General features: G+C 31.4%; 2 protein-coding genes and 1 long non-coding RNA gene across 6 annotated transcripts; 1 reads left to right on the plus strand and 2 right to left on the minus strand.

The window, feature by feature from the left end:
* Window positions 1-245: 245 nt before the first annotated feature.
* LOC111040679 lies at window positions 246-926 on the plus strand. Its single transcript, XR_002605229.1, has 2 exons — window positions 246-706; window positions 825-926. It is a non-coding gene; the product is annotated as an uncharacterized LOC111040679 (long non-coding RNA).
* Window positions 927-3,118: 2,192 nt separating this feature from the next.
* On the minus strand, window positions 3,119-9,638 carry LOC111040659 (farnesol dehydrogenase-like). 4 transcript variants are annotated; one of them, XM_022324648.1, is made up of 7 exons: window positions 9,488-9,638; window positions 9,007-9,168; window positions 7,254-7,443; window positions 5,661-5,787; window positions 5,062-5,191; window positions 3,439-3,588; window positions 3,119-3,323 (listed from the first exon to the last, which is right to left on the minus strand). In XM_022324648.1, exons 2-7 carry the CDS (start codon window positions 9,136-9,138, stop codon window positions 3,240-3,242), a joined length of 813 nt encoding a protein of 270 aa, XP_022180340.1. In that variant the 5' UTR covers window positions 9,139-9,168; window positions 9,488-9,638; the 3' UTR covers window positions 3,119-3,239. The 4 variants fall into 4 exon arrangements, with proteins under 4 accessions (XP_022180340.1, XP_022180341.1, XP_022180339.1 ...); XM_022324649.1 differs by having other exon boundaries at window positions 9,422-9,638; XM_022324647.1 differs by lacking the exon at window positions 9,488-9,638 and adding an exon at window positions 9,237-9,415.
* Window positions 9,639-12,593: 2,955 nt separating this feature from the next.
* Window positions 12,594-14,612, minus strand: LOC111040684 (protein ABHD13). The gene is given in 6 exon segments (XM_022324686.1): window positions 12,594-12,874; window positions 12,939-13,099; window positions 13,169-13,362; window positions 13,424-13,655; window positions 13,745-13,961; window positions 14,165-14,612. Coding segments are annotated over 5 exon segments (1,047 nt in total). The 5' UTR covers window positions 13,935-13,961; window positions 14,165-14,612; the 3' UTR covers window positions 12,594-12,604.
* Between the last annotated feature and the right edge of the window lie 307 nt (window positions 14,613-14,919).

A 14,919-nucleotide genomic window follows, 5' to 3' on the forward strand; every position in this document is an offset into this window, starting at 1 on the left:
CTCAGTTGGATTAAATGTTGCCTATTGTAAATTTATAAAACATGTTGGTTTTACTTATTTGCCAACTGAAATTATTTATTAATTTATAAATTAATATTAAATACGGGACGAGCCCACTTACATTGTACTGTATTAAATAATAATTTAAAGAAAATTACAAAAAATTAAGAATGAACAGACAATAATTACACTAAATATACCGTGGGGATTGTGGGTCCTAATTGGCCAGTTACATCCGCCGGTTGTCATTTGCGCATCGCTATTGTTAATTTAGACCTTTTTTGTAAGACATTTGCGCATCGTTCGATTTTTGGGTTATATATCATTTGCGCATCAGCCGTTTAAAAGGTCTTACATCATTTGCGCATCAATATTATTTAACAATAGAATTTTAAAAAAGGTGTACACCCAAAAGTGCTAGTTGTTTTCTAACTTTGATCTTGAAATTCATTCATCAACTTTCAAATATTGTACAGATATTTCTGTTTTAAAATATGTTTGACGACGCATATGGTAGAGAGAAATGGAGAGATTTTGTGATAGCAGCGATGGCACTTAATGGGCCGATAAGCTGAGAATATTGAGATAATATTGTGTAGGATTATCATTATAGTTAGCAATAACATAACTAAGATAAAAAAATTGTTATGCCTCAATAAAAATTGATGAACATTGAAGATTTATTCAATTTATTTTAATTATATGGGTTTGTTTATTACATATGATTTATGAAAATCATTACATTTTCAATGAAAAACTATTTTTTATACAATTCTATTGTTCAGCATGTTGATGCGCATTTGATGTATAATAATTTGGTGCAGGTAAAACGGACAATGCTCAAACGATAATTAGCGCTGATGCGCAAATGATGTACGATATTTTGGCACAGGTAAACAGACGATGCGCAAATGATGTACGGCCGTTACATCATAGGTACGGACAATAGGACGATTAGTAAAATTACAGCGGCTAAAAAGAATGCGGAAAGGGAAAAAGTATCTGGAACAAAAAGTAGGAACTCTGAAATTAGATAGGAGGACTAGGGCATTAATAAGTTTAGAAAAAACTTAGAAACGTTAGATTGCCTTGTTTCATCCTATCACATGGGCCATGGGGTAAACAAAAGGAGTAGCTGCAACACTGGTTCATAATCGTGAGGTAAGGTTAGGTACGCCAAATGCGAAAGCAGCAAATTTCAAAAATTTACCCTGAACGGTCAAAACTCTTTCAAGTTGACAACTACCATCAATTGTGCATGGTTAACAAATAATGATACCATATCAATCAATCTCATAAAAAAAACCCTTAAAAATTGTCGATGTTGTTCTGAGTTCATACGATATAATCGTTGTTTTAATTATACAGGTTAAATGTTTGATCAGTGATATTATAAATTACTAATTTTGTCGAAAAAAAAAATATCCAAGTCATGCGTTTTCGAGCTTATTATGTATAGCGACTTTAATATATCTGGTTTTCAATTTTTTATTTATGTAAAATATAGTATTACGAATACGAATTATATTATTTAGTTGCAAAATATTCAAAATAATTTTAATATTAATATTTCCGTATTTGTTATTAGAGTACTTATATGTATAATATAAACAATATACGGCTAGAAAATCCTGTTTAGAACCATGGAGCGGTACTGCTATTATTGCTTGCGGGGTGAAGCGGGCGTTTAGAAATTATAACGCTGAGTATCCAAGGCTGCCGCTGTGTACAGGCGCAACACATGTCGAACGTGATCAAACTTTTTTTTTACCTAATAACACGGTTTTGTAATTCGAGTAATACTGCTTTCTAGAGGGTTTTACAATAAAAACATAAACTAGAAAAATTGTTGAGAAGAATTTTTCGTAGAATCGTAGGAAGCCAGATTTGTGATATCGTATATTCAATCGTCCAATGACCAAAATACCACTATAAATTTAAAGTTTTTTTACTTTTTATAATTTAAGTATTTCAACAAATTAATAAAAATATTTATTTTTATATATCTATATTTTCTCTTCCACAATTTCCATACTAAATATTTACGCTGTGAACCCCTCCAGTACTCAGTAGGCAGTACCTAAGCCATACACTTTAAGTACGAAACCAAGTTCTAAATCCATATTATTTTCACTGTTAATTTTAATTTTGAGGTGCCAGGCTGACAAGTGACGGACCTCTATTGCGCTCTCTTAAGTTAAGAAAGTTGTTAAGCGGGATACCAGGGTCATACGCACTCACTCATACTACAATTACTTGCCAATTTCGGTTGTTAATTTATAATCAGGGGCCATATTACCATTAATTACATAATTAAATCCCACTGGCCACTAGATCTATTACTATATAATACCATCAATATAGTTTTTCAATTGGTTAAATACTAGCTGATCCTGAACTATGTTTCCTGAGACGAATTAAATGCCCGTTTGGCCTTGGACTACCCGTTCTTAATTTCCATTAAATGTTAACTACAAAGATTTTCAACCCAGTTGCTTTGACAAAATTTAAAATATAGGCCTAAAATAATTTCCAATCATGATAATTATTTTATTTTTTGAAACTAATGGCAACTATATTATATCAATGAAAAACTGATTATTTTTCACGAAATCCATTACAGTAGAAACTCGATTACCAGTCACTCGATTTACCGTCAGTTTCTGTTATCCGTCATCGGTCATCGTCAAAAAAAAGTTTATGTGTAGGTAATGCGATAGCGATAAAAACGTCGCGGTACCTAACGCGACGACTATCATATGTATAACAATAGTGATGATTAAATGATGATCAAATTATTTTTAATGTCACTACCGTTGACGAAGAAGTTGATGACGACGTCGAAGATTCAGTACTTGACTTAAAACCATCAACTAGTCACGCAGAAGTAGAAGCAATGTTATCAAAATGCATTGATTGGTTTGACTGTTTGAGGTACAACAGGAGGCAAATGCAACGCAGGTCTTACTTCTTCGTAAAATACGAAACATGTGTATGTCAAACAATTTAAAGTTAAATGCTCAAATTTAGAAGTAATTTAATCAATATTGTTTTTAATTGACAATTTTTGTTAAGTTCTTATTAGTATTTACATATACATAGTATACATAGTTAGTAGTTACAGACAATATAAACGTACTTATTATACACTCTTCAAGCAAAAAATAAAACATAAACATGAGTTCATTTTGAGTGGGATCTAATACATACTAGGTCGACTATAGGTCGTAAAATTAAATTTATTTATTAGATAAATTGACTGGACTAGGCATTCCGTGGGATTGTATAGTTGATCCTGTGGGAATAACTGTTAGTTCTGCTATCTGCGAAAAAATTACAAACATATTATATACATAATATAGATTCGTTGATTCGTCGAATATCGGAATATTATACATTGACTATTGATATTATCTAATTGTAACTTAAAATACAAACTTCCACACTGGGAGGCGTCTCCAAAGTAGCGATCACCATGGCTGCTACATCTTCCGGTTTCAAAGCTGGTCTTGAACTGACGACCTGAGATGATGGTCTGAATTTTGCGGTGTTGAAAATTTCCGTATCCACGCTACCCGGGCTGATACTCTGAAATACAATTTTTTTTAAATTATCTATATACATACTCAACGTACAAGATAACATATCAAATATGTATAGTTATTAATAATAGTGGTCAAGGGACAAAAAGTCCGTGGAATAAAATTAATATATTATTGATATTATTACGGCGCCGGGGTAGGCAACTTATCGCTATTCCCATATTTTATTTTACAATACTGGTGTCGGGTTGAACCACTCACAACAACAAGATAATAATAAAGTGTAGCGATAAAAATGTATGTATTATAGTTAATTCAAAACTTGATTGATATGTAATTAAAAATGTTGAATCGGTAGGTACTTAAAAATAATTGTGTATGAAACGAATAATATTGGGGAGCTAATCAAATAAGTGGTCTGCAGTAGACGAAGAGAAAGGCAGTAGCGCCGAATCCATGTATCAAGAGCGACAGCCGCTCCCTTGTTAGAATTGGTGGGTGGGTGAAATGTGAATTTGTTTATTGGGATTTGGGAATAACATTGTCCTTCAGAATCTCTATAAATTCACTGTATGCTACTATTGTAAATAACAACACTAAATATAGATTAAATTTATATTTATGGTACAGACGTGAAAATATACCCATCGTCGATTGAGTCAGCCACTCAGTCAAATGTCAAATGTCGAAAGGGATTACTGGAAAATGTTAAAGAACACAATCTATGTGCTATTTAATATGTGTGTGTGGTGGCTTGGTGCTATACGCATCGACTGAGTTTAATTCGTGTAGGTGTGGTAAGTTGTTGAACAGATACACAGAAGTTAACGACTCTGTTTGAATTGCTTGTGTGGGCAAGCTATTTCAATCCCATTGCCCCCCCCCCTCCCAAATAAAATTTAGTTTGGTGCCACTGCGAAGAGGGACCGAAGAACGAGTATGGCAGCAAAAGTATCATTGAAATATTGACACGATTTAGTATTTCGGGTCAGTAGATTCACCTGTCTCACAAATCGAAAGCGAGCAGTTTTTTGTTACATTTGATACCGCTTTATTAATTATATTAAGCATTACGAATTAAGACATACTAATCAATATATTAGAATACCTACTTATTATCGAATTAGTCGGCGTCAATAATCATTATGCAAGCATAATGTATTATATTATCTATTACGGCGATTAGAGGTGATGGTATTATTATATATATACCTACTATTATACAGACATTATACTGTATTAGGTACACATGCGCAGAGATTCATATGTACTAGTCATAATATGTGGGTACAAAACGTGTATAACAAAAATAATATCATAAATAATTTTTAAAAAAATGTCGTGTTAATAGGGGTCTGAGATCTCAAATATGTATTCATAATACACGTATAGGTATATCAAGTTTTTTTTACTAGCCTTTATAAAAAATTTAGCTCCACAATTAAAGTATCTTACAGCTAAAAATGCGAAATTACAGTTAAATAGCTGCAACCAGCTGTAAGTATATCGCAGAACTCACCGATACTTTGATTTTTGAATTTACAAGACTAAGTTCGTGTCGAAGACCTTCGCACAACACCGTAATGGCTCTTTTAGAAGCGTTGTACATTTTGTGCGCGTAATACGGAGTGATAGAATGACCGCCAATACTATGGATACATAGGCATAAATGCATTATAATATCAAAATAGGCATACGATTAAATATATATTACTTATTAATTATTAGTTATTATCGTTATACATTTATAATAATTAATAATAATACATGCGAGATGTGCATCAATATAAAACGAACAAAACTTATTTGTTCGATAAATATATTGGGCGGCACAAGCCTGCATTGCAGGGGTATAGCCGGTATAGTTATATTATATTTAGGTAATAAACTGTATTATCAATGAATAAACATTTACACATTATAATATAATGAGTTGCGAATTACTTACATAAGATCAATGTCACATATCATATGAGTATATTTATACTATATGTCTATATTATGACATTAGAAGTAGTATAACATTTCATAATATTATTACAATTATTGGATTATCAAGTGACAAAACGATTTTGTTCTCACCACATATTTTCTATTAAATGTTTGTATTGTATTTACCTGTTTATTTGAACAATGTGCCCGTTAATATTGTTCGTAGACATCGATCGGTACGCTTCTCTCGAACACACACATTGAGCAAACACATTGATGTTTATAAAACATTTCCAATCTTTCAACGTACCGTCTAATGAGTCCAATGTAGTTTACAACAACATAAAATTACGTTAATATAATTTTTTTAAAACATACGTGATTACAGCTGCATATATGTATTGTTAGTACCTACTACCTAATATAATAGGTGACTTCTATTCATATATTATACCTAACTAATAGTGCCGAAACCAAATTAGCCAATCTGTATAGATTCTCCTTTAATACACCTTTAATAGTGGGAGCAACTAATTATACAAGTAGATAATATGATTGTCAATTGTCATTGATATCGTATGAATTTGAAACATTATAGTCCGTCTTAAGAGGACGCTATACCCGGTGTGTTATCTCCGTTTTACAAGAGCGCAACGTATCAAATTTTTCGTTCAGCAGATCACGTTTAGTTCAGTTAGCTTAAAAATTAGAGTGCAGAATTAACTTCTTATTAAAATTAAAAGTAAGATTATTACGGAGGACTCCTCGTAGGCTTTTTATTATATTTTAATTTTAAAGAGAGTTATGAGTATTTTAAGTTGTACAAACAATTTACAATTTTTAAATACTCATAACTCTCTTTAAAATTAAAATATAATAAAAAATCCATGAGAAGCCCTCCTTAATAATTTTACCTTTAATTTTAATAAGAAGTCAATTCTTCACTCTAATTTTTAAGCTAACTGAGCTCAACGTGATCTACTGAACGTAAAATTTGATATGTTTCTGCTCTTGTAAGACGGAGACAACACATGCGGGTATAGCGTCCTCTTAATCAAAATTGTAAGAAAATTATATTGTTTGTCACTTTATACAAATAATCCAAAATCCCAACAATTATGTGGTAATTTCTATAGAAACCATTTCTACTGATGAATTAACAATACAATTTGTGAAGGGTAGATGATGGAGATGAGGCAAAAAATACAAATACCTAGGCAATAATGAATAAGTACAGGTATTATGTGAAAAGTTACAACAGAGATTTGAAGAATTTGGAGCAAAAACCAACAGTAGTTATCCTTTCAAATTTAACGGCTGTGATCATATTGGAGATATCTGTTTCAGAATTTCAAGTTTAAAAAGAAAAAATTTAGAAAAAAAAATTAAAATCAAGAGAAAAGAGTGATAAATTCAACAGCAAATAATGCAAGCACGAAACCTTTGATTGTGAAAATAGTGTTTATTTTTCAATAATTGGAGATCGATTAAGACCGTTGAAGATTCGATTACAAATTTTGTTTCACTAATTAAAATAATTATGTTGATAAAAAGCAATACCAATTTGACATTTATAATAGAGTTGAAAAATCTGAACAAAGTCTTTGTTTCCAAAAATTCAAAATAGTTATTATTTGTTTTTAGTTTTATTTCACCTGTTGTATAATTATCTATCCGATAACAATAACATTAAGTTTATTTAAATTCGGTGGCTTGGCAATCGGCCGGATGATACCTTAACACACCTATGTATATTGTATATTAAAATATGGTACTTGCCCAACAGACTACTTCGCAATATGATGCCAGCGTTGTTGACCAACACGCTGACGCCACCGAGCGCAGCGTCCACCCAACCAAACACATCTTGTACTGCTCGTTCGTCGGTGATGTCGCAGGTCTTGGGATAGAAAATTCCTCGCCGGCTGCCTTCCTGAGTTGAGACGTCTTCTAACGAATTTGCCAATTTCTAAGTGGCAACCAATATTATTTATATTTCACATATTATTAATTATAATGTCGCGTGACGAAGGGTGTAGTACATAGGTATTAAGTACCTATGTGTATATCAATATATTATATACAAATAAGGAGATCAAACCTATGTGGCAGGTGGGGGGGGGGGATTATGATTAAGATACTAAAAAAAGTTAAGCGTTGCACACTTTAATGACAAACATATATTTGTATATCGTGAATTGGTTCCAATTAGATAGGCATCTCGTAAGCCATGGCATCAAGGTTAAATAAAATATGTTCTTATAGTTTTGTAGTGTTATTGTTACGTGTAAATAGTAAATACCATTCGATATAAATGAACTCAGCATGCTGCAGTATTTAATTAAATTTGTCAGCTTGAATCCGGGCAGGTTACTCATCTTTGCCTCTGGAAATCTGGTACAATGCCCGACCAATGTATGAACAATTTGAGTACCTACTAACATCTTACTTCTTACATTTCCCAAAATGTGTTCGGGCGTTGTTATGCAATGCCCGGATTTCCTACTTTGACCTTAACATAATTGTCATAATATTATGTATGAGAACGGAGGTCAACAAATGCTGCATAGTATCTATAATCTTTAATACACTAATGTCTAATTCTTACACTTTGCCTTTATCTGGCCACTAGACATAAATACCTAATATACCAATATGATGGTTTTAATTGGAACAATTAATTCCGTGCAATAATTTATTTAGGTATACGTTCAACGATTTGTGAAAAATTAACTGTAACTTGAGAATACTATATTAGTATACTATAAACATCAAATAATGCTCTGAGTAGCAAAATTTTGTAAAATCATGAAAAAATAAAAATAAAATGTAAAATAAAATCACATTAAAATAATAGTTTCACCTAAAATACATTCTCGACCTAAAGAGCTATGTTTAACAAAACCAGAAAAAGAAATGACATTGCATCAAAATAGACTCGAGATAACAGTAATAATCGGTCAACTTTTTTGTTTCCAACAAAAAATAAACTATTTAAATTTTGGATTCTATGTGAAAAACTTTCCTGAGACTTTTTTCCTAATCTTCCCATATTAAGTATACATCGTACAAGACATACATGACACACCCATATCCTATCTTGTGTCATTACGAATATAGTTAATAACCCCCTTCTCACATAAACACACGCACTCTCTCTGACTCTCTCTCTCTCTCTCTCTTTCAGTAGCGTATTTATTCAATGTGTGCAATGGTTGGAAATGTGGAATCAATAATGATCATGCACGTGGTTTGGACAGTCTGGCGAGTTTATAAACCTTTTTTTTGTATTCAAAATAATTGAATAGAGAATTTTCTCGTCGATATTGACCTACTGCAGTTGCTCCTATCTCGTCGATACTGACCATGGCCATAACCCCTTGAAATATCCCATGTAAATACGCCACTGCCTGTTATTCCCTTTATAGTTTTTGTATGGCTGTATATATACACAGATATATTTTAACATAGACTATATATTGTGTACACTGTACACAATTACTGATTAGGAAGAAAAAAACTAGGTAAGTACCTCAAGCTTTTCCGACTGGATGTCCAACCCGACTACGTTTACTCCTTGTCGGAGCAGCTCTACTGACGTGGCCGCTCCTATGCCCGATCCGGCACCTGTGACGATCGCGTTTCTGCCTTTCCACTGGTCCATTTTAATGTACTGCAGACACGGTGGTCGGTGCTGCAATTTTATAGTTATGTTACTCATTGAGTTATTTGAAGAGTAATTGATATTGTCTATAGCCTAACTTTTTATAAGTCAAAAAACGAGTTTTTAATATTTTTTTTAGGTTCACGTATCGACCGAATGTTAGTTTAGACGCGAGACTCGACAATATGTAAGGGAGCCAATGGGTATAAATATTAACGGTGTCTCATTAACTAACAGGAAGGTAATATGACAAAAAACAAAAACAAAACTTTTAAAATAATACCTAACAATAGTTTTAACTTGAAAGCTATTTTTTTTATTAAAAATCATTCATTTAATATATACTTACCTATAGTAGATAGGTCGCAATGGAAATAATGTTGTGTTTCGACATTATTTTATGTTTTAATTAATTTGTGGCACTTAAGTTAAGCAATGATAAAGCTTTATTTATTCAAATAATAATAGTATGTTCTCTCTGCTGTCATCAACATATACACAGTGGGTTTTAAAAACCATACACTGCAGGATCTAGCAGGTTGACAGAACGATACGGTAATACAAAAAATCATTTTAATTTTAAGATTTGATATCATTATCATATCATTTTTCCTTTCAATACCTATATCATCCATAATACTACACTAGAGAGAAGTTCACTACTTTAAAATCGTCTATATTATTTACCTCTTGTGCGAACAGTGTATTTTTATAATTCCATGTTTCAAAATTTGCATAGGTAGGTAAAGCCAAATTCAAAATTTGGTTACTTATTTAGTTTATGACAAGGTACTTATTAAGGTTGGCGAATAATGAATATACGTCTATACCCATTTCCAGTTATTTTTTATATTGGTACCTATGTATAAATCTATTATGAAATTTAAGCTGTATTATCTGCGAACAAATTATTAATTTATTAATTAGGTGGGTAACTAGGTCATGCGTCATGAATAATCATAATGTAATTAATAGGCTATAAGCAAACAAATCAGTGAATCACTCTGTATAATTTGTATGACTTATCTAGAAACTTCAAAGCCGAATCATGAAGACTACAGAGATAAACCTCAGGTTTATACGTCACCGTGGTACAGTGGTGTATCCAGGATTTTTTTTCGGAGGGGGCTAATCAATTTTTTACACAGCGGTGGTTTAGTTTTTGATCGAATACCATAGACTATATTAAAATGATTTTTAAATTTTATTAACATTTCGGGGGCCCCTCAGCCTCCCCCCTGGCTACGAAACTGCCGTGGTAGCGGCTCGGTGCAGGTGGTTTGCGTAACCACTATCCAGTAAACTTATACCTAGTACATTTGTGCATCACATTTAATCACAATAATTTTTAATATTTAATTGTAATATTGGGTATTTTAGGTTTTTGAAATAAATAATCAATATATTAGTGAATGACCTATTCAGGCTGTTGCATATATCTCATATTTTGTTAGTGATAAAATTACGATTTATACACCTAGTTAATGATGAGCTATTAAAGCAGTAAACTTTTAAAAAAAAACAAGCCTATAATTGGACTTCTATCACAGATTAAATTTTATTTTATTTAATCTGTGCTTCTATCATAGGTACCCAATTATTAATTAATATTATTTATCAAAAGAAAACTTGACAATTTTTATCAACATGAATACTTTCAGAAACGTTTTACCGAGTGGCGATTTTATTTTTCAATATTTACTTAATATTATTTTGTACTATCTGGAACTCTTATTTCTTAAATTCTTATTATAACCAACTGGAACGAACGTAAAGGCTATTATTACGAACCGGAACGGCGTCTCGTGCGTTCCGATTTATTTCGAGCACTGGACACAGGTCTATATAGCCTGTATTACTTCATTACTTCATTAATTTATAAATATTTTTAAGAGCAGTACAAATACTTATTTAAAATTATGTTTTCATATTTTATTTTAAAGTAACTATTAGTAGTTATAACTTATAACTTACATTAAACATCTAACCATACGTCCATACCATATAGGTAATTAGAGTTTCGACACTTTTACCAATATTTCTATTTTTTGCAGTGTTTCTATAATTAGCCAATTTTACAATGAAATGTCTACGTATTGTTATATAAATCTAATGCCTAATATTTTTTGTCATAACCACCTTATGCTCATCGCAACCAACAAATGGTTATTATTTTTAAATGTATGCTTATAGCTTGGCGCTTATTCTGCTCTTTGTAATCAAAAAAAAAAATCTTGATTTATAATCTAAGTACCTAAACTTTTCATGAACAAAGTAGTCACAACAGACTACAATTTACAATCTTAATTGGCTTGAGTTTAATTAAAATATATATTGAATTTCAGAATGGATGTTATTTTAAATTATTTAGTTTATTACTTTTACATATTATATAACAATAACTGGGTTATATATGTTGGAATATATTCATAGCAAAGCATAATTTATAGTAAATTATAATATAGATGCAAAATCTCAATTAATACAACTTAAATGTTATATAAATATATGATACACATAATGATTTTAATTTTACAACTCAAAAAATCTGTGTAATTATTACAATGCTAAAATAATATAATAAATTCCTATACCTAATATGCAAAGTTTATTTGTTAGTTGCTACTCAAACAACTTAGACCCTACTGTACTTTATTCAAGTTAATAAATACAGTTGGCAGCCGACTTGTTCGCAGGGATTTGGCAATACTATATAGCAGGTATATAGATAGTTGACTTGGTAGGGGTTACAAATGGGTGTTGTCTCACTGCTGTACGCAATAACTGGTCACCGCTGACTAAAGTTTTTTAACTTGGAAAAAGTAGCTGCTCAACAATAAGGGTTTTCTCAACAACAAGACTTTTTTCTGTTAAAAGTGAACCATTAGGATTAAATTAGGAAAAACCAATTTAAATTATTTTATTTAACACTCTGTAAAATGACATGAATTAATTTTATTTAAAATACAAAAATATAGGGAGACACTCTACCTATAAAAGTAATAAAAAATCGGTATATCTAAAATTATTATTGTTTGGTTAAAGTATATAAGACAATCAAATATATATTAATTTATTATGCTGAAAGTAAAAAATTATTCAATTTTATTAAATAAAAATACCGGCATTCATGATACATATTATTAAAAGCATACAATGTTACTTCTTGGTGTAATATAAAATAGTAGACTAACACTTAAATAAATATTAAATTAAAAAATATATTAAGTATGACAAATAAGTAGAGAAACTCAATATATATTTATAATAAATAATAATAAATATTTAAAAAAAATTTCAGGCATTTAGTAATAATATACAATTGCAAAAATTTTTAAAAATTTGTGCATTTATGTAAAAATTAATATTGAAAAAATTATATATTACTATTTTTTTCAATAATCTACTCTTTTGTATTAACTATACCATTGTTTTTAATCATGTTTAGGAACTAATACAATCAATGTCAAACAATTTTGATGACACAATGGAGATCTTCAGCGGTAGGTCTGTGTTTTGCTGTGATCTTTAAAAATTTTCTAATCTTCCGGTAATAACCTGGACAGTTCCATGTAGTATTATGGGAACCTCTTCTAAATCGTACAATCTGTTTTAGAGGGCCACAATAAGCATCAAATAAATTTGTCATCATTGATGGAGGAACTAATGTATCTTCTTCGCCCGAAACAAATAATATTGGTACTTGCAGTTTGCCCATTTTCCAATTGGACATATACTTTTATAAAGTAAAAAGAGGATTAAAAATTAGATAATTTTTTAATATATTTCATTAAAATTACCTTATTCTTGTATAAAAATAAAGGGATGTATTTTAAAAGTTCAGAAGACATAAGTTCTGTTGCCATATCTGGTATACATGTAAATGTATTCTCAACAATTACACACCAGATTTTTTGGGTATATTCTAACCGAGCAGCTAAATCAATGGCAACTGCACCACCTATATAATAATATTCATGATTAAATATTTGTCAATGATTGGAAAAATATCCACAGAAAAATGAATTACCTAACGAACGTCCAAATACTATAATTCAACCAAGATTTAGATCATTACGAGTTAAAATAAAGTCTATTGCAGCACTTGCATCCATGTAGAACCCTCTTTCTGAAGGTGATCCTTGTGACAATCCATACCCACGATATTCCAGCATTACTATGTTGCACCTCAACTCATTATAGAAGCCCACTACATTGGTTAATCTATAAAAGCATTTTAAAATATTTTTAAAACCAATATACTTGAGTAAAATATTTCTCATACCTATGGCCCATGTTCCCTGCATTCCCGTGCAAGAATAAAATAGTTGGCACCATCTTAGAAAAATCCCCTGGTTGTTTAATCAAGAATAAGTGTAAACGTGTGCCATCTAAACTTTTGATGAATATGTTCTCATATGGTAGACCATACATTGATGGTTGAGGTACAAAAATACGAGAGTGATCAGGTAGGTCTGGATAATATAATAAGTAGTCTTCCGAATGGTAAACAAACCCTAAAATATATTTAAAAAAGGAAGAATTATATTGTTACACAATATTGGTGTGTACAATAGTCAATAATTAATAGAATGCATTTACTTACCGACAATACTCATAAGCAGAAATGATAGTGCCAGTAATCCGCCACAGAACCAGTATATCAAAAAAAATGTTATGACTGTGGCTCCAGCACTGAGGGCACTGAACGCCATGTAACATTTTGTCGACATAGTCCGCCACAGTGGCAGGCTTAGTTTGTCCTTGCGGACAAACCATGTTTGCAATCTTTCCATCTCGAGACAAGGCCAATTAGTGAAGAGCTACAATCAAAACACCATGAATTATTCAAGTAGATAATGTTGAGTACTGAAGGCAAGTATTCCTTGAAACGGTACTGAGGCCTGAGGGTAACAAATCTGAGAATATTTTACTTATGTACAGATGGAAGATTTTGAGACTTTAGTACTTAGAACTGCTTAAACATTTAAATCGCCGTTATTTGTCATTATCGTCGGGGTTTTACCTGTGAATCAAACGACGTTTTTTTTCCTCTTCGTTTTCTGTCCGCGTTCCATTTTACATAAACCAACAGACACCTCGGAGTGTGAGATTTGTGATTTTCGAGCCTTTGTGATTCACAATTAAAATCGGAAAGAAAAAATTTTAAATAATGTCTCCGAATATGATATAAAAAAAGTGTGTAAGTCCGACTAGTAGGCCGTAAAAAACTAAAAAGTAAATAAATAGGGAGAAAAAAAACAATCTCCGGCCCCAATAATCGCTATCAGAATACTTTATTTATATCACGATGCACTATAAGCTGGACGGTGTTATCTGCATTTTATATTATAAGGAAATTGAGATAACGAAATTGAACGGAGTGTACTAATCTTATATAGATCCAGTTCCGTCCGCTGTCCAGTACTGCACTATGCCACTATGGCAGCAGTGAACTAAAGGCTAAAGGCCACCAGTCTTTGCTCATTGTAGACAGTTTGTCGTCGTTTCATAATAACACCCAAGTACCCAACACGTACTGTTATCATGTCAAGACGTATTATATTATCATATCAAACCCATCATGGGTTCATGCCTTCATGGTTTCATGTGATCCATTGAGATACAAAATAAATAAATAATAAGCAATCTTTATAATCGTGATGAGTACAGAGTACAGACTAAATTAAATGATAATACCACAAAATAGATTCATGGGCCAAATATTAACTATATTTAAGCATAGACCCATTTATTTGTCTTCACATTTAAGCATGATTA

The sequence above is a fragment of the Myzus persicae genome, unplaced genomic scaffold (assembly GCF_001856785.1).
Source record: "Myzus persicae strain clone G006 unplaced genomic scaffold, MPER_G0061.0, whole genome shotgun sequence".
Taxonomy (NCBI): Eukaryota; Metazoa; Arthropoda; class Insecta; order Hemiptera; family Aphididae; genus Myzus; species Myzus persicae.

Coding starts and splice junctions, on each gene's coding strand:
- LOC111040659 (XM_022324646.1), bottom strand. CDS start 9,195: ATGAGTAACATAACTATAAAATTGCAGCACCGACCACCGTGTCTGCAG. Junction 7,444..9,006: donor TCCAGTCGGAAAAGCTTGAG/GTACTTACCTAG, acceptor GTTGCCACTTAG/AAATTGGCAAATTCGTTAGA. Junction 3,589..5,061: donor ATTCAAAAATCAAAGTATCG/GTGAGTTCTGCG, acceptor ATTGTATTTCAG/AGTATCAGCCCGGGTAGCGT.